At 37.4% G+C, this 18,797-nt stretch overlaps 2 protein-coding genes across 2 annotated transcripts in view; one reads left to right on the top strand and one right to left on the bottom strand.

Annotated features, from left to right (window-relative positions):
• The first annotated feature begins 119 nt into the window (after window positions 1-119).
• LOC139119924 (probable ATP-dependent RNA helicase DDX56) lies at window positions 120-11,869 on the top strand. Its single transcript, XM_070683884.1, has 13 exons — window positions 120-271; window positions 1,041-1,202; window positions 1,837-1,917; window positions 2,824-2,897; window positions 3,808-4,069; window positions 4,861-5,030; window positions 5,125-5,346; window positions 7,716-7,838; window positions 8,363-8,454; window positions 8,859-8,932; window positions 10,565-10,760; window positions 11,067-11,167; window positions 11,436-11,869. Exons 1-13 carry the CDS (start codon window positions 200-202, stop codon window positions 11,493-11,495), a joined length of 1,689 nt encoding a protein of 562 aa, XP_070539985.1. The 5' UTR covers window positions 120-199; the 3' UTR covers window positions 11,496-11,869.
• A 94-nt stretch (window positions 11,870-11,963) lies between these two features.
• LOC139119925 (ectonucleoside triphosphate diphosphohydrolase 8-like) overlaps window positions 11,964-18,797 on the bottom strand; it is a 30,964-nt gene continuing 24,130 nt past the window's right edge. The window contains exons 7-10 of the mRNA XM_070683885.1: window positions 18,199-18,480; window positions 17,590-17,700; window positions 14,493-14,630; window positions 11,964-13,029 (exon numbers count right to left, since the gene is read on the bottom strand). Coding sequence (XP_070539986.1) covers window positions 12,850-13,029; window positions 14,493-14,630; window positions 17,590-17,700; window positions 18,199-18,480 — 711 coding nt within the window. The 3' untranslated portion in view covers window positions 11,964-12,849. The remainder of the gene's footprint in view (window positions 13,030-14,492; window positions 14,631-17,589; window positions 17,701-18,198; window positions 18,481-18,797) is intronic.

Raw genomic sequence — 18,797 nt, 5'->3', positions numbered from 1 at the left:
AATCTGAGGACATAATGTACAATACAATCTATAATCGAAATTTTCATGAATTAGCTGGCTGTAAAATGTGAAAATAACTTTGCAGATTCCCTTCGACTTTAGATAAGGATTATGGGTAAATTTAGTAATCGAGACATTTTGGGGGAAACGGTAAATGTTATTGTAAAAGCCCCGGATGAGCACATGAGGGATCAAGAAAATGGCGGAAGAGGAAGTGGAAGAAACACATGTTCGGTTCCATGAAATGGGACTGGACGACAGGCTGTTGAAGGTTTTCTTTATTATTTCAATATCATATCCACTCGATGATGTGTGCAGATGTAAACAATCGAGAAACTTGATTTAAAAAAATGTATATCAGCTGTTCTTCAACTTTGTAGTTGACTCAGTTGGATCATAGAGACAAATGGGTGCCGGGTGCCAGTGCTGCATTTGGAACCATTTCCGTAACCAAAAACTTTCCCCGGCGAGTTTGAGTGGTGAGGAGCAAAATAGTTCCAGCAGCATTATACCACAGGTGCTGGTACTGTTACTGAGATGTCTATCGAGTATTAGCCGAAGTTCACCCTGTCTCATTTTTGTACAACATGAGTGAAGCTTCCACATGTTCCATAAATCCATCACTGATAAATAATGTGCATGCATACACAGGCGGGCACTAGCTACAGTGTTGTAGCTCGAGATCGTGCTTGGGTATTTTGGTCGGACGGCAAAACTGGCAAATACCCACTCAAAACCTCGAGCTATAACACTGTAGCTAACACAGGCACTGGATTCATGGTGTTAAACACAGTCGCCTGTGGTTCGATACAAGGCGAGGGCCTCTCTTTAATTCTAATGCTTTCAGGGGCTCTTGGTGTATCAAACCACAAGCTACTGTTGTGCGAAAGCTCTGAGATGCAACACAACCATGTTGTATCAGATCAGGCCTCAGATCCGACTGACACAATGCTGCAAGCACCTGTGCCTGTGAATGGCATGCATCCCTACTCAACACATTTTGTAGTATTATTACACCATACTGTTATTGTTACTTCTAGGCAATAGCCAAATTGGGATGGGCAAAACCAACACTTATCCAGGAACGTGCAATACCACTTGCATTAGATGGAAAAGATCTGCTAGCCAGAGCCAGGACTGGGTCGGGGAAAACAGCAGCTTTTGCCATCCCAGTTATTCAGAGGATCATCATTAGCAAACAGGTATGTTTAATTTACAAGGCCAGAGGTTGTGTATTGCAACATTGGATAGAGCTGGCTGTAGAGCAGCTGATATGAGTGTCTTCCAAAATGTGGAGTTTTAACGTTCACAGGTTTCACTATATGCTGTGGATAGAACACTTACAACATGTGTATAGCCTCAACCCTTTGTAATATCCTGCCAAGTTGATGTATCACCATCAGGTCAGTTGATTAAAGCAGTGAGTCATAACATGTCATGTATGTTGCATTTTGACAAAAACTTGAAAATTTTAAGGCCCCTGACAACATAGAAAACCTGCTATCACATGGCTATGCCAGGTATGTGAACATATGTATGGTTTTAGCTTAGTAACAATTTGCACAGATGGAAAGGTGATACCGCCATGCAGGATAAGGGTTTATAGTTTTGTAAATGTGTAGTTCTGCATTGTCCAAGTAAACAGTAGGTATGTGATTGTACATCTACGCCATAGTTTGAGCACTTACTGTACAGTCATTTTGTTGCTGTGTAATACTTTAAATTGCAAGTGAAAGTGCCTAAACACACACAGTAACATGACATATTTTATTGCCAACCACAATGTTGTTTCTCACTTGTTAGCAAATAATCATATGCTTCGTCTTTTTTTTGTAGACTGCAAGAGAGCAATGTGTGAGGGCATTAGTGTTAACACCATCCAGGGAATTGTCAAACCAAGCACACAAGTATATACAGGTTTGCAACTTTTACAGTATCCGTATAGCCAGGTGATCAAAGCCAAGTCAGTGGGAGTTTGTGAATCAAAATCTCCCTCAACTTATTTAAAGAGCACTTCTACAATTAATTTTATGAAATATGAAAATTTCGTACTCATATTTTAAAAAGGTAATGGTGAAACTGTTGCTCTTAGATGTGAAGATAATGTCATGTGGGCCAGTGGGCTTGGGTTTGTAGAATAAGGGTCTGGTTAACCAGTTAAAAGAGCACCCATCATGGTTGTGCTGTTTTATCAAATGGTATATTGGCTGCTGCTTACAGAAATTCAGACAATTTTGTATTTGTTGCACCTAGTATTTATTGCTGCAGTTTGTGACTTGAACTTTTGCCATATTATTTCATAGTTTTAGCAAAATACAACACCAGTGGTCACTTAGAACCAAATGTTGACATTCCTGTGAGTCTAGCTTCTGAAAATTTCATCAAAATTTTCAGACAAATATTTATATGGTGTTCAGTAAATATGGAAGTCTTACATTATTACAAATCAGCCCTACAAAAGGCTGACAGCAGCGCCCTCAGTGTCAGTCAACTGTGTACACAAGCTCAGTATTCCTGTGGTTTGAAAGTTCGGAGCAAAAGTAAATGAGTCAACATGAAATACAGAAGTTGATTTGTAGTATTTGCTTGTAGTCTCTGTGTACGTGTCAAGGCTTGTGGCCTTCACGAACAAAGCCAAAAACAATTTTTTGCCAACTTGAAACTTTCATTGTCGATGAACGATACCAAGAAAGCAAAAAATGAAATGATTGCAGTAGAGTTTAAAATGACATCTAATATATCTTACCACAGAAAGTAATTTATGACTCAAAATAACAATTAAGTGAAGAAAGATAAGAGGTTATTTTGCTTTTTGTGGAACAGGATTTGTCAAGTAGTTGTTCAAGAGATGTAAGGTGCATGGATGTATCTGGACAAGTTGAATTATCAGCACACAGGTGAGCAACATGTAGTCTGTCTTTCTGTTTCAAAATATAATGAGCTACTCTGTTTATATGCTTTACTAATATGTCGTCTGCAGAAACATTTTCTCAAAGGTTTTGGTGAATTTCATCTAAAATTAGTTGAAAGGAGGAGGAACATTCACACAATTTTGCTCGGCTTCAGTTGGGGGTTGGGGAAAGTCCTTTAGATAGTCTCAAAAAAGACCATGTTTTCTTTGTATAAACAGTCTCACATAGACTTTAGATGTAAGATATGAAGCCTAAAATTGACAGTCCTGGCAATTTTCTAGAATCAGCAGGTGTAGCAACAGATGGAGTCAAAGCAATGATATTAAGCAGTTGTTCTGTATTTGTAAGGGGAAGAAACAGGTGACTTGACTGCATGTGAAACTGCTAGCAGAGTTACATGTAACATGTAAACTCTATCAGCATATATCACAAAAAATTAACAGGCTTATCAAGTTGAAAGGAAAGTTCATTCTGAAACTGAGTGAAGTGGTTTGGATTTTCCCCCTTTTGTCTATTCTTTCTGCTTTCACATATAATGCTGGCAGAAGTCTGTCCTGTTGCAGTCAGTTGAAGTCTATCATTGTCCTGAATTACTGCCCTGCAGTGCAATGTGTTACAGTGCATCCCAAAATTTTCTTTGAAAATTTTAACATGTCAAATTTTGGTTTTTTATACTTGATAAGTAGGTTGGACTTACCAGATACATTAAATTTAGACTTTGATGTTATGCCCTTCACGAAAGCACTTTCCCTTCTCTCCAACCCAAGTAATAGGTACCTACCTCATCATGCCATTTGTTTTGTGCCTTTTGGATAAACAATAAAGAGTATGAATACATGGTAAACTTGTATTTTTGACAAGTCTTCAAAACTCCCATGTTTTGTTTTGATTATAGGCCTTTACTGATGGAGAAGCCTGACATCGTTGTAGGCACACCAAGCAAAGTCCTTGCTCACATTCAAGCGAAGAATTTAGCCTTGCAGAATTCCTTAGAAATGTTGGTTATTGACGAAGCGGATTTACTGTTTTCCTTTGGTTATGAGGATGATTTGCGATCACTGCTCAACCACCTACCGAAAATTTATCAAGCTTTTCTGATGTCAGCAACTTTGGGTGATGATGTCTTATCTTTGAAGAAACTCATTCTCCACAATCCGGTAAAATTTGAAGACAACTTACTTTTGTGACCACATTTCTCTTTATTAGCTCAGTGTGTGGATACAAGCTTTTATCTTGCCAAGTGACCTGTTTGGAGTTGTCATATGGCACAGATTATATAAAATCACAAAATTTCACCTTGAAACTCAAATTCCAACCCAGTTAAAGCAAGTCATATTATTTTGATTGTGTATTCAAAACTGTTCAAGAGAGCTCACTCTTATCCTTCTGAAAGACTGGAGTTGCTGAAATGCATCAGTCAACCTTGTGATAAAAAATATATAACATGCACTGTCCTATAGCTTGTCTGAAGTAGATGAGGTAAATGTTTTAGGGGCTACTGTAAAATGTTTGCTATCCCTTGGTGTTAAAACCCAGATGCACCTTGTGAAAAAGGAATGTTGTGAACAGTAAGGAACTACCAGTTCACCACCTGTGACCTTTTCTTTTGCTGGTAAGAAACGTGAATGAAATGTTGACATACTTGCCTCTTCATGAACTGCTAGGGGTAGTTAAGTGTGCAAGCATTTGCAATCTTGTTCAGTTTCTCCATCTGGCAATCAACCATCGTACAGGGTCTCTGTTGATGCATTATTTCAGCAAGTTCTCCCCTTTATGTGAATGAAGTCCACATTGTAAATCTGTTGCCTTTATTGTGTTTAAATCTGTTCAGAGATAGAAAAGCTATCTCTCTCACACACACTCACTCACTCTCTCATTCATCCACCCTTCCATCCAGATATCCTTTTATCTACTCACTCTTCTCTCTTTCTCGCTTTCCCTCTTCAAGGTTATCCTGAAGCTTGAAGAATCACAGCTACCAGAAAGCAACAGACTTACCCAATACCACATCAAGTGCAAAGAAGATGACAAATTTCTACTAATTTACACATTAATCAAATTAAGATTAATCAGAGGGAAAACAATTGTTTTTGTCAACTCCTTGGACAAATGTTACAGGTAAGCATCTACATACACCATTTACTCAGACAAATATGGTAGTTCTGTATGATTTTACTGTACATGACATCTTTACATGTATTTGAATTTTCAGATTAAAGCTGTTTCTTGAACAGTTTTCCATCCCAGCCTGTGTTCTCAATTCTGAGCTACCAGTTAGCTCCAGGTGCCACATTGTCAACCAATTCAATGAAGGGTTCTACAACATAGTGATTGCAGCTGATGAAAATGCATTTGATGTACCTGCCATGGACAGTGATGAGAAAACAGACAGTGATCAAAGGGATAAGAGGAAAACAAAGAAAAAAGAGAAAAAGTAAGTTTCAGAGATTTATTTCTGAGGTTGTGTAACTAGGCTTTAACTTTTGGCTTTTCGCATACACTTTGTACCATATTACTGCTTCAGATACCCTGTCAATGAATGTGTGAATATTATCATGCATACACTTGGTACAATGTTACTGCTTCAGATACCCTGTCAATGAATGTGTGAATGTTATCATGTATACACTTGGTACAATGTTACTGCTTCAGATACCCTGTCAATGAATGTGTGAATATTATCATGCATACACTTGGTACGTTACTGCTTCAGATAGCTTCTGCTACACTTTTTTGCTCACGTGTTGACACACGTTGGCATATGTCGCAGCGATGTCTGTCTGTCTGTCTGTCTGTCTGTCTGTCTGTCTGGCTGTGTACTCAATATCTCAAAAACTGCTCATCAGATCAGAATCAAATCTGGTACATAGATTCAGTTTGCAAATGGCAAGAACTGATTAGTTTTTGGTGGTTGTGGCTTGCTTACTTTTTGCTCATTTGCATAATTAATGATTTTAGAAAAAACTGATATATATTGACAACGACTGCACACAATTTGATGAGATTCGCTACAAATGTTGATCACACCAAGATATATCAGCTTTGAAAGATATTAAGGGGTGACCTGAAAGATAATTACTAATTTGCATGTTAATGAAATTTCCTAATTAAGAGTATATATCTGGATTTACTTGATCAAAATTGACAAAACTTGGTATGCATATTGAAGATACTATGATTTAACGTATTGAAAGTCATTAAGCATTTTACTTCATCCAAATCCCAATTTGTACATTTAATGACCTTTTGAAATTAAGGCTATATATTTGAAGTTACATGACCAAAATTGATGAAACTTGCTTTGTACATTAAAGATACTATGATAGACTATGATTAAATGTCATTAAGCATTTTTACATCAGCCATTTCCCAATTTGCATATTTTATGAACTTTCCTAATTAGGGGTATTTATCTGAATTGACGAGACCAAAGTTGATGAAACTGGCTATGTACATTAACCCTTTTCCTGCCAAGTCCATATTTCACCACCAGGTCAAGATGGTTAAAATAATGAAACACAACGTATTCCACATGATGTATTTAACATAATACCGTACATTTGAAGGCTGTTGAAAACATAATACTGTAAAGTTGATTTTTTTGGGACAAAAGATGCTCTAACATACCAAGCCAAGTGGGTGAAAATACGTTATGTTTTGGCTCAATACCGCTTTTACTGACTTGGCTAATGGGGAAGTGATGCAGTTATTACTGTCTGGCAGGAAAAGGGTTAAAGATACTATAATAGAACATTATTGAAAGTCATTAAGCATTTGAAGTTTAGCCAATTCCTTATTTGCATATTTAATGAACTTTCATAATCAGGGATATTTATCTGTATTGACAAGACCAAAGTTGACGAAACTTGCTATGTACATTAAAGATACTATGATATGACATTATTGAAAGTCATTAAGCATTTTTACTTCATGCAGCTCCTAATTTGCATATTTAATGAATTTTTGAAATTAGGGATATATATTTGAATTTACATGACCAAAATTGATGAAACTTGCTATGTACATTAAAGATACTATTATGTAGGCTAACTTTATTGAAAGGCATTAAGCATTTTTGCTTCAGCCAATTCCTAATTTGTGTATTTAATGAACTTTCCTAATTAGGGATATATACTTGGATTTATTTGATCAAAATTGGCATAACATGCTATGTACATACCAGGTTATATCAATATTGGAAGTCATTTCGCATTTAAGTTTTCATGTCAGCTAATTTATAGTTTGCATATCTAATGAGCTTTCAAAGTTTGGAATATATAGTGTGAAGGACTTGACCAAAGGCAATTACACTTGCTATATAAAGTGGTGATACAATGACAGCAGTCAAAGAAATTAATATTTTTTTCAGCTAATTACATATTTCAATACTTAATGACCTATAGAGTTAATCTGTGGTGAATTATGTTCATTATGTTGATCATAATACTTTCAATGAAGTTGCAAACATGTGGCAAAGGTTCAAATTTACACATACATGTAACTGCAATATATAATGAAACACGTGAGCATTTACAGTTCATATCTGGTTAACAATTATTGCTGAAACATGTTTTACTGACACCACACTCCGATCAATGGAAGAAGTATGTCCATTCACAGAAAATATTTGCAGATTTTTAGAAATCCTTTCCTCCCTGAAGATGTCAGTGTGTAACAATAGGAACTACAGCACTGACTGCTGTACTGGTTACTCTTGAACAAGGGATATTGTGTTGTCTTCAGAAATTTCATACAAAACCTTCACCACGAAACTAAACAGAATTTTTTCTGTTACGTCTACAGAAGCAAATACAAAAAAGACAAAGAGTATGGTGTTTCACGTGGCATAGACTTCCAGAATGTTGCCAATGTGCTGAATTTTGATTTCCCACCTACCGTGGATGCATACATTCACAGAGTTGGCAGGTAACAGATTCGATGTTCCTTTTTACTCCACTTTCTATCATCTGAGTTCTGTTGATTCAGTGATAGAATAATCAGCAACAAGATGTTGAATAGAAATAAAGAACTTACAGAAACATTTCTGAGTTTTGTATGAACAGGGTCAGTGAAAGGTTTTCAGTTCATAAATGTACTGTGTTGATATCAATGACCCGTTCGTTGCTAAAAGCAAGAAATTCAACATAAATTTATCCATGATGCATTTTTGGTCAATCTTGCATGGTGTTGATGCAACTTTCCATTAAAACTATTTGATATTTTACAAGTAACAGCAGTAGCTGCTAAAAAATAGTGTTATTTCTTGTTCACATGCAAGATTTAAGCAACTGCCAGGTCTATAGAAATTTGAGCACATAGATTACAAGAGTTGTTGCTAACAATTTTAAGTTTCACTGAAAGTTTAACATGTACTGATTAATAAATAGGGCAAATAGTATCTGAAATGTAGTCTGAGAATGATTGTGCGTCTCCTTGTATCCATTTTTCAGAACTGCCAGAGGGTTCAAGACAGGAACAGCTTTATCATTTGTAAATTACAGTGAGATCCCTCTTTTACAGGAAGCTGAAAAAGCCCTCTCTGGTGAGTTCCAGTTGATGTGATCATCTGTGTATGCTACGCATCACATTGACTCAGTCATTCTTTTCAATGTACCACCGTTGGCCTGTGTTTCCCAACAAAGTCTACTAAAACCAGCTTTTATTCATATTTTGTCGAATTCTAATCATGTTTCCCAAACTTCTACCAGGATCTATTGTCTGCTTTATTTTGAACCACTGTTTGACCTTATTACCCAAAAAGCACCAGGTTCACCAATGGTCAATAATTATAAGCAGTAATGACAGCTTTTGGAGTCTAACAATCCCCAAGAACAAAATGCTACCTCATTTCCAAAACTACTTGAGCTCAGCTAGCAGAGGACATCAGATGAAAGAGACAGTGATTACAAATTCTTAAGTGTCATTTTCGTCTCACCTGTCTTTAAGATGGTGATGTCCCAACTGTGAAACCCTATCAGTTCAAGATGGACGAAATTGAAGGATTTCGATACAGGGCAAAGGTGAGTTATCAAACGTACACAAAACCCCATTCTTGGGTTACTTTTTAGTTCTCTCATTCATCAATTAATCATGCAAATGCTATTTCTTAGATCACATTGTCAGTTTATTTATTCCTAAGTAAAATTGCTCCAAAAACAGATTTACATCACACATCACTGTGCAGTGTCAGTGAACAAGAACCCATTCTCTGATATGTAAGCTCTAGCAATGGTGCATCAAATTTTTATGTCAGTCTCTTTCAATGAATGGTATCATTCATTCTGACTTAAAGCAAAAACAGTTGAAACTGTCCAGTTGTACAAAAAGTGTTATTTTTACAAGCAAGGCAAGAAAGCAAATGTATATTCAAGATAAACTATTGTGTTTTTGTGCACGGATGACAATTTCAGTCCAATAATCAAACCGTTGTCTCGAGTATGTTAAGGCACGGCTCCCGCAAGGGCGCCCTCTATTGACGGATGCGTTTCGGTTTTACTGGCTAAATCGACACATCCTTCCGTATTAGTCAAACTTTGTATATGTATTTTATAAAACACGACTCCGCAAAATAGTATTATGTTGATGAAATCCCCGAAATAATTATTAATTTTACTAAATAACGGTATTTTTGGTTCGAAAATTGTATTGTCAGTTCGAGCACAGAATCCAGCCGCTAGACTCCCCCAAATCCTGTAAACAACCACATTGTCCGCGTTAACCCCACTTTCCATCACTAGTGCGACCTATACTGTAAGAAATTTCACCCTTGTATTAATGACTCGCCACAAAATATCAGCTGACCCTTGACGGACGACCTCCAAAACGAGTGTAATTGGGGTCAAACTGTGCCTGTACTTGCTTTCTGGGATAAAGAATTGTCAGCATGATACTGACAAACATGTCAATATAATATTCAAATCAGCGATTTAAAAAAATAATATGTTTAGCGGCTGGATTTTGGCATTTTTCGTTTCGTAATTTGGGACTCCAGCCGGCCCGGGGAGGCCCTATGCAGACCCCTGGGGAAGCCCATCCAGGGACCATATGCAATGATTTATGGGTAGAGACAGCTGACTGTATCCTAGTAACGAGGCGGTCGCGTCAATTTCAGCACACATTCAGCAATCGCGTCGCTGCGAGAGCAGTTCTGGAGATCGAGAAAATACTTTATCTTGCTTTTGTCTCTGACGGTTTTTTGTACACGTCGTGAGTAGTGACAACCAGTTTTTGCAAAAACACCTGAGTCTGTCCTTGATGAATGATGGCGAAAACAAGTGGCGGGCCACATAAGGGATCAACATGTGCTGATGGCGGCAACCATAATGGCATAGCCACAATATCCTTCGTGTAACTGCGTTCATTTCAATATGTAAAAGTCTTCGTTGGCTCTGGATATGCTAAAGACCGAAACGGTGAAGTTGGTTGGCATAAACAGCCGTTCAAAATCTCCCGGTTTGGGTCTCTTGCCCACGTGAGCTGAAGCCTCGAAGGCTACACTCGCACAGCACATAGTACACGTCCGCGATCCAGTTGAATCGTGCTTAGCGCGCTCGTGGAAACATGAATATTTATTAGTTCTAATTTGCATATTCATAAGAAATTTCTCGAGCCTCGCCTTAACGTACTCGAGGTTGCAATTTATTTTTTTGTAGGATGCCATGAGAGCTGTAACCAGGGTAGCCGTCAAAGAGGCTAGATTACAAGAAATAAAGGCAGAGATTCTGAACTCACAGAAATTACGGACATACTTTGAAGATAATCCTCGTGATCTACAGTTATTACGACATGACAAAGCATTACACCCAGCCAAAGTACAGTCACATCTCAGACACGTACCGGAGTATTTAGGTAGGTACAGAATATGTGCACATTGTAATCTTTACCACCACATTACAGCCGCAGTCAACATACTATGTTTCATATGACAGTGGTTGTAGATTACTTAAATGTTTTTGTTTTTTGCAGACAGAACTGCATGTGTTGAATACATGAAACAATTTTCACAGAAAACTTTATCCAGTGGTTGACATTGTTGATCAACAGTCCGAACATTGTCTGGCTTGCATTTCATTAAAGTCATGACTTTTCAAAATTTTTAGCATGTACTTCTTCAATTGTATTAATATATAAATATTTTGTGTTACTTATCTCCAGTTCCACGTACTCTGAAGCAGTTTATGCCAAAAAGGAAGAAGAGAAAGAGATACTCAGACCAGAAACCCAGCCAAGGAAAGAAAGACGCACTCAAAGCAGTGGTATGTTCAGACTTTGCAAATCTTGCCTGCTGACTCCCAATCAGTGACTTTAAACGGTGAAACAAAAGCTACAAATTCATCATCAATAGGATTCTGTTTTCAATAATACATTCCAAAGGAGGGGATCACGATAGCATGAGTTAACAATCGTTTGTGTACAGGAAAATTACAACTCTGTATCTAAAATGAACTAAATTCTGAATATCCTAGTTAAGAAGCTGTCCTATTTCAAATATGTGACATGGAAAGTCTTATTTCCGTCTTGCAGAAGAGAAGACAAGATGATCCATTGAAAAGCTTTCAGTTCAAGAAACCCAAAACATCGTAATTGATCAAGATAAAGAAGATTTGAAGCAAAAGGCTGTGCATGAAAAGTCTTCTGGTTCAAGGGCAAAAAGTAAAGACATTCTTTGCATAAGTCTCTGGATTTACAATAGTAATCATCTTGTTGAAAAGGTCAGACCTACTTGTTCAGGAGGTGCAGGACCTAAAGAACTCAGTGGACTGTCAGATTTGATACTGATCTGTTCACTGTGAGATTGTGAATGACTTTCATTCTCAGCATTACATCATCTGACTCTTCATCATCATGCAAACTTTGCTGGAATTTCTTTCTTTTATCATGATGAATTATTTTTCTTCCAAATGTACAATGGCGTCAATCTCCTATTATTGGACAAATAAAATTCTGTTTTGAAAATACGCAATGTCAAGGTTTTTTCTCACGCATTGTGGTGACTTATTTAATATTTGCATTCCAGGATCACACAGAGAATGACAAGTTGGAGACGTCATTGCGAAGTTTGCACAAACATCCAAAATTATGTTTGTTTTTTCTGTTTATTTATTTACTGACAAGTGGAAGGAATGAAATCAGAACATGATGTAGTGACAAAATTCAAAAGCGAATCACAAGGAAGATGATTTTGCTAGTAAATCATTACCTAAGTGCAGTCTTAGAAAAGTTATGAATTTTTTTTCTTGTAAGGACGTGATAGACTTTAATGGTAATTATACTGAAAAGAAGAAATGTATCTTTAAGCCCTTTTGTCACAGAGCCTAAATTAAATGACGTACATATCCACATCAACCTGTTTCTAATATGATCCAATAAGGCTGCCAGGTAGCAATTTTGCAATAAATCAATTTATATCCAGGGCCATTACAGACAGGCCAAGACCAAATGTTTGAATGTGGCAAAAGGACAATATACACCATGATTTACATATAGACGTCAATTTGCCTAGCAATATTATCCAATATTGGCTCTGGTTGGTTATTTTGTAACAATTCACTTAGCAACAAGTGCTGTTACCTCAGACAGCCTGTTGTAAAAGATAAAAACAATTTATATAAAGAAAATCATTGTTCACTGTCTGTCACGTTTAAAGTGTCATTTATTACTGTAATACCTATGTGAAAATACGGAGAGAGGACACGTGAAGACTGGATTACAGAAGAGTCCAGAACAATAGTAGCCTACGAGTTGATTTTTTTGTCAAAATCATTTACACAACAGGACTTTGTGGTTCTTGTGGTATTATACTGATAAAAAGTCCTGTTTATTTAAATCTGATTACTTTTAAAATCACATCCATTTTAGAAACAGAAAAATATAAAGATAAATGCTAAATAAATGCACATATATTATCAAGTTTTGATACAGACTAGCCATATTTGTATCAATCTCTGCGTGAACACAATGCAGTAACCAATCCTACAATGAGAATGATACAGAACAACACCATCAGACCAGCGTATGCACCAGAAGATATAGCTTGGCCTTTCACGTCTTCCGACCGTATCATATTGGTAGCATTCAACATGAGTCCTAGTGCCCATCCAACTGTTGTACCACCGATCTGAAATCAATAATGTAAAAATCTATATAAACTTGACAAGTCTAGCAGCAGTTGGGGAATCTAGATGAAGTGTTAACATTTCAGAATTCCAGACATGGGAAGTACTGCGTCAAATAGTGAATCTTCATTTTACATTTACACCCACTACTTTCAGCAGAGTCATGGGAGTTACAAATTTCACATGGAAAAGCAATGTACCATTATTTGATGGTGCAAGGTTTTTGGTTGTTTGCACAGGATCATCAACTTCTAGGAACACAAAAGGTTGACTTTACAACATTACAAGGATCCCTTTGTATGTAACATAATAAATTACATTGACAGCGACTTTCCCATGCCCAGTAGTAGTTACTGCAAGTGCATGTATGCACATTTGTGCGCATATATGATTTGGCAACAGACGTTGTTTTCTGTTGACAGGGATATGACCAACTGGCCATACGTTTTGACTGCTGTGTTATCCAGACTGCTCAACATACTTCCAAGGGTCCGACTGTCTGTACAGTACTTTATTTCAGTTCATAAGCTTAAAGAGGCACTCCCACTTGGTAACATTTTTAAAACATATTATTTTAATGCCAACGGTCGATATTTGACATGGCGACTGCGCGCGGATCGCAAGATATCGATAAAAACATGTCCTCAAAAAAGTTAAAGTTTGAATTCCGGTGGCCCACCTGAATTCAGCTTCCGAACATAGAACGTTCGGCACTTGGGCCATTGTCAACTAAGCTATGGAGTACGAGTCTACGCTGACGCTGCTGTACGCCACAGCAGTACCACTCGCGTCGGTGAGCGGTCATGTCCCATGGGAGAAAGCCGAGTCCTACTGACTCGGCAAAAAACAAAAAACAAAGCTTGCTGATTCCACCAGAATTTGCATAGGTGACTAGCACAGATAGGTGCGGTTGATACATAGTATGCATAGTGGCCGCCGCGTGGTATGCGCGCATACCACGCGGCGGCCACTATGTATCGAACCACGCGTAACTGTGTGGCAGACGACAAAATGTAGTCATCAGAGGCAACTAATATTTTACACGTAAAAACTGATATCTATGTGGTATTGTTTTAAAATTAAATACAACTGATTGAGAATAATGAAAACGACAAAAACTAAGGAGAAGTTTTAAAAAAGAATTACCAGAGGTAAAGGCATTGATCATGATGTATATAAAGTCATCGCAGTAGGAGGTAAATTAATTGCGTCATTCGAACGTTTTTGGACTCCTTAGAATATTGTCAATCAGCACAACAACACACTTTCGGGGGATTTCGGGTCATAACCAGAAACGATCGTAAAACTTCGGGATGTGAAAAATACGCTCGGGAAATGACATGTTTTTATCGATATCTCGCGATCCGCGCGGAGTCGCCACATCAAATATCGACCGTTGGCATTAAAAAAATGTGTTTTAAAAATGTTACCAAGTGGTAGTGCCTCTTTAACGTAACAGACTTACATCCCCAACAAATCTAATATTCCATGTTTCCTCGGTGAAGCCATAGGACATCGGGTCAGTTAAAAACAAGTAACAGAACATGGATCGAAAACATTCTGCATGCAGCATGTCTTTCCTGGCGGATGGCATGGTTTGAACCTGCAAGAAGCAAAAATTTCTGATCAGTGAAGCATTGAAAACCAGTACCCCTTTAATAATATGGCAAAGCAAGGATGGGGAAGCAATTATCTATTTTTTGTTTTACATGTACATCTACATTTAATTGTATGCAAGTATTAAAAGTATAAGTTTAGTTTTGTCTCCTCACATGGCAAGAAAAGACCAGATATGAACTGAATGTGCTCGCGTAGTTTACATCACGTTCATTACATAGTAGTACGCTTCACAGAACAATCAGATATCTGTAAGATCATTATATGTAGTCGGGTTCATCAACTTTCGCACAGTACTCTCGGAGTTAAATCACTAACTACAGAGCTTCATTTAATATGCAAATGAGCTGTTTATTAAATTGACACGGCTTCATGGGACAATTAGATATCTGTCAGATCAACATCTGTAGCACATTTTAATCAAATTTAATGCCGTAATTTTGGAGTAATATCACGTGACATTCACAGAATCATCATAAAGTTGCATGAAATTTTGTGCAGTATGAATATGTCGACGCTGTCATTACTGTCTCATAGGAAACCATTATATGAAAAAAAATGATATTTCATAACTTCATCAATATGCAAGCCACACTAACCAAAATATAATCAGAACTTGTGATTAGCATATGATACCTATCTACCAAATCTGACTTGAATCTGTTCGGGCGATTTTGAGTTATCATGTAAACAGACAGACACACAAATAGGCACTCTCTCCCGCACACACACACACGGACAGAGAGACAGACGGTCAACATCACTACGACATTAGCTCACATGTGTCAACATGTGCAGTGCTCCAGCACCAAACAGAAAAAGATTTGGAAATTAATCTATTCAATCAGGCTTACTATCAGTAACCCTGATTTAATATTGTGTGGACTGTGAGTTAATTCCCAAAAGTATTATTTTCAGTGGATGCAATACTTTGTAATTCCTCCAGGAACTGTTTTAAGTTGCAGGATCCAACTCCAGCCGACTTGAGTAATTTAGTAAATCATGTAAAAGTGTGTCTATCAGTTAGGAACAAAGGGTACGTACTAAACACACTCAGTGACAACGTAATCCACTAGGTTTTTATTTCTACAAAATATTATATTTCCGCTGGTATGTAATTCTCAAATCTCCCAGAGGTATATGTCATGATTGATTTCACATAATCAATTGGTAAACGAAGCTTCAATGGTAGCTTTGTACAGGGTAACATTTGTTTTTACATGCTTCATGTCCATCAAGTGCTTCAGAGATTTCGCTCGCCTGAAAATTGAGTGCATTTTCGTATTTGTTATGTTTCATCAGGGTACGACAATACTCATGAGATGAGCGCAATGCGTTTATCGGTATCAGTATCTAAATCTTTATATAGTATTTTTCACTCAAAATACCGACGAGGTTTTGTCGCATTGTCTTTAAACAGCACTTCTTAAGGAGCACACCCGTATCAGTGTTACCGTAATTGACATCACCAGGGATATGTCAGTATAATTACAGTCAGATATTGCTTGCCGTTTTCCAATTTACCTGTCATTTGTAAGCCTTAGCAGTTTCTTCAACTATCTCGCCTTTATTTTACAGGTATTTTTTCATAATAGTACGATTCCTGTTGTGTTTGTTGGTGAAAGGAGAAGGTTGAGTGAGTTGTCCTTCTCTGAATGCAACTTGTTTTCTGTTATCTTACACGTAAATGTCTAGTTTCCTAGCAACTGTCTATTCGGCAGCCGGCATATTTCGGGGCGGAACCGTAAATACTATTCGTGTTCTCAAACTTTGTTGTGTGCTTGCTCTAGTGTAATAACAAACAGATAGACATGAAAATGGCAGCAAGAAGTTACAAATGTATGCTATTTGTCCATGTTTTACCATTGACTTCTGAATGCAAATCTAGATAACGTTTCTGGTTTCACCAATCTTACACGCCTTGCACTTATCAATATAAACGTTTCTCAAAACATGTTATTAATGCAAGAAGCAATTTTCTACAGGTGAGAAACGAGAGTTGCTCAATAATATTGAGAAGAAGTGTTGCCAACAAACTGTTTCACTTGACGTTAGTTTCGTAATACAGTAGTATAGTAATAATTCTATTGGATTTGATCCGATCTTACTAGCTCAACTTGAAAAGATGTCGTCATGCAAAGCAGCGACACCCTCACCTCCAAAACTATTTTTTGATAACTTGGCTCAGGATGAAATTTTGTTTCATATTATCTCCTCACAAGGAAAGATTTATAATCAAACATGCAAACATACACACTCTCTTGCATAGATCGTGCCAATGTTATCATGGCTCTACTATGCTTCAGGTAGCTTAGGTGACGTTATCATAAAATTCTAGATATTACATCCATGGTGAAAATATAGATATTGCTATGGGATTGGATCTCCCAATCTTCTACATCAACTCATATAGTTGTAGAGATATCGGTGTCTAAAACCAGTGGGCGGCAGCCGGTCGTGCAATTTAAGCACCGCTGACACTTTATTTACTTCTCGACTTCTCGAAAATGTTTCCTGTGCCACAGTGCTGCCCGCCAAGGGACTTGTATCTGCTTATAAATACTGTTGTAAGCGGTTATTCTGACAGCAAAGTTTGAATTTGAAACTAAACACGAATTTGGATCACCTCACCGAAACAATGAACTCGTGCCCAGAAAAAGGACAAGAACTAAAAAAGTAGAGGTGTGTACAATAGGTCATTCTATAGACAGCAATATAAGGAACATAAAAGTATCGAAGAATTTTAAAACGACCGGGAAACAAATTTGAAATCAGGCAGAAATAACGGATGTTATCAACCCTGAACAGTTGGGTATTTAGAGGAAATGAGAAAACCTTTTTAGTTGTATTATGAGGAACAATATTACACAAAAAGAAGCAGCTTCTTGGACTCTATGCATCCCTGAATTATCAGACATTAATGACGCTATCTGTCTCCACAGTACCTCACTCCATGGCTTGCCACACAAATCGTGAATTGCTGTTGTGTAGTCCGTAAGATTCACATCGGTGGTGAGATTCAGGAAAGTAGCCGTATAAAAGAATGTGCTGAAAGCCTGCAATAAAATGATACGATGAATATTCAAGCATGCGATAAATTCATAACATGTTGAACATTAATTCAACAAATCTTAAGTTAAATATTGTCGAATAATTAATATGCCTTTAAAGAAAAAAGAGCGAGATGGTCATTCGTCTTTTTGTTAACTTTCAGAAATCAAATTGATTAATGATTAATGAAAAGTCACCACTTGAACGTGTTCACATTGTCTTCACATTTGCATATGACTTCAACCATGATGATGTGAGTACACATCGAAAATGTTAAATTAAATGGAACAACTGAACAACTACTTTGTCATTTTGAAAAGACTGTTTTTCTTTCTCCATGCGCCAGCATAGCTTTAATAATTGTGCATTTGTGACCAATAACGGTGCATTTGTGTTATGAAACAAACATATGTTGGTATTTACATTTACTTATATATAATAAGCGTCTTGCTCTTACTGTCATATTTGATGATCCTGCTTATAACAGATTAAGGCAAACTTACATAGAACTGTCCAGCTACAGGTGGTTTGTAGACGGATAGGTAAGCACTGGTGTTGAACAGTTTTTGAATCTCTGTCTTACACTGTTCCGTGTTGCTGCTTCCCTCCAGGGTGAAAGTTGAGTTTTCTGGAACACCTGGAGGCAGAGTGACCTCTGACCCCCATGCCCTCCGGGCTTCATTTCCTTTGCTGCAGTGCGCATCAAAGAGGTACTTCGCAGTCAACTCTTGAGAGAATCCAACTGGAGAACATGGGTTAACAACGGGGCTGGTATATCCAGCTTCCTGGAGGAAAATATCCAGTTCACTTATATATAAATGTAGAACCCCTTATGCAAATATAGTATGATAAAGTTCTTAAAAGGTCACTCATGAACATCTGAGGTTATCACCGGTACTGCGCTGTGTTGACCATACACTATACCTGTCATCTCACCTACGATACACAGTATAAACCATGAAAGTGTAGAGACAAACTATACGAGGGTACTCAGACTCAGAAGCAAGCTGGAATGCAAGGTTGTTGTGTTCTTTGGAATAGCTGAACAGTATATATAGTACATTCAGTATATGGATTGTCCGATTATTTTTTTGTGTTCATC

This window comes from Ptychodera flava, chromosome 20, assembly GCF_041260155.1.
Source record: "Ptychodera flava strain L36383 chromosome 20, AS_Pfla_20210202, whole genome shotgun sequence".
NCBI lineage: Eukaryota > Metazoa > Hemichordata > Enteropneusta > Ptychoderidae > Ptychodera > Ptychodera flava.
This window is presented reverse-complemented; position numbering and strand designations above follow the sequence as displayed.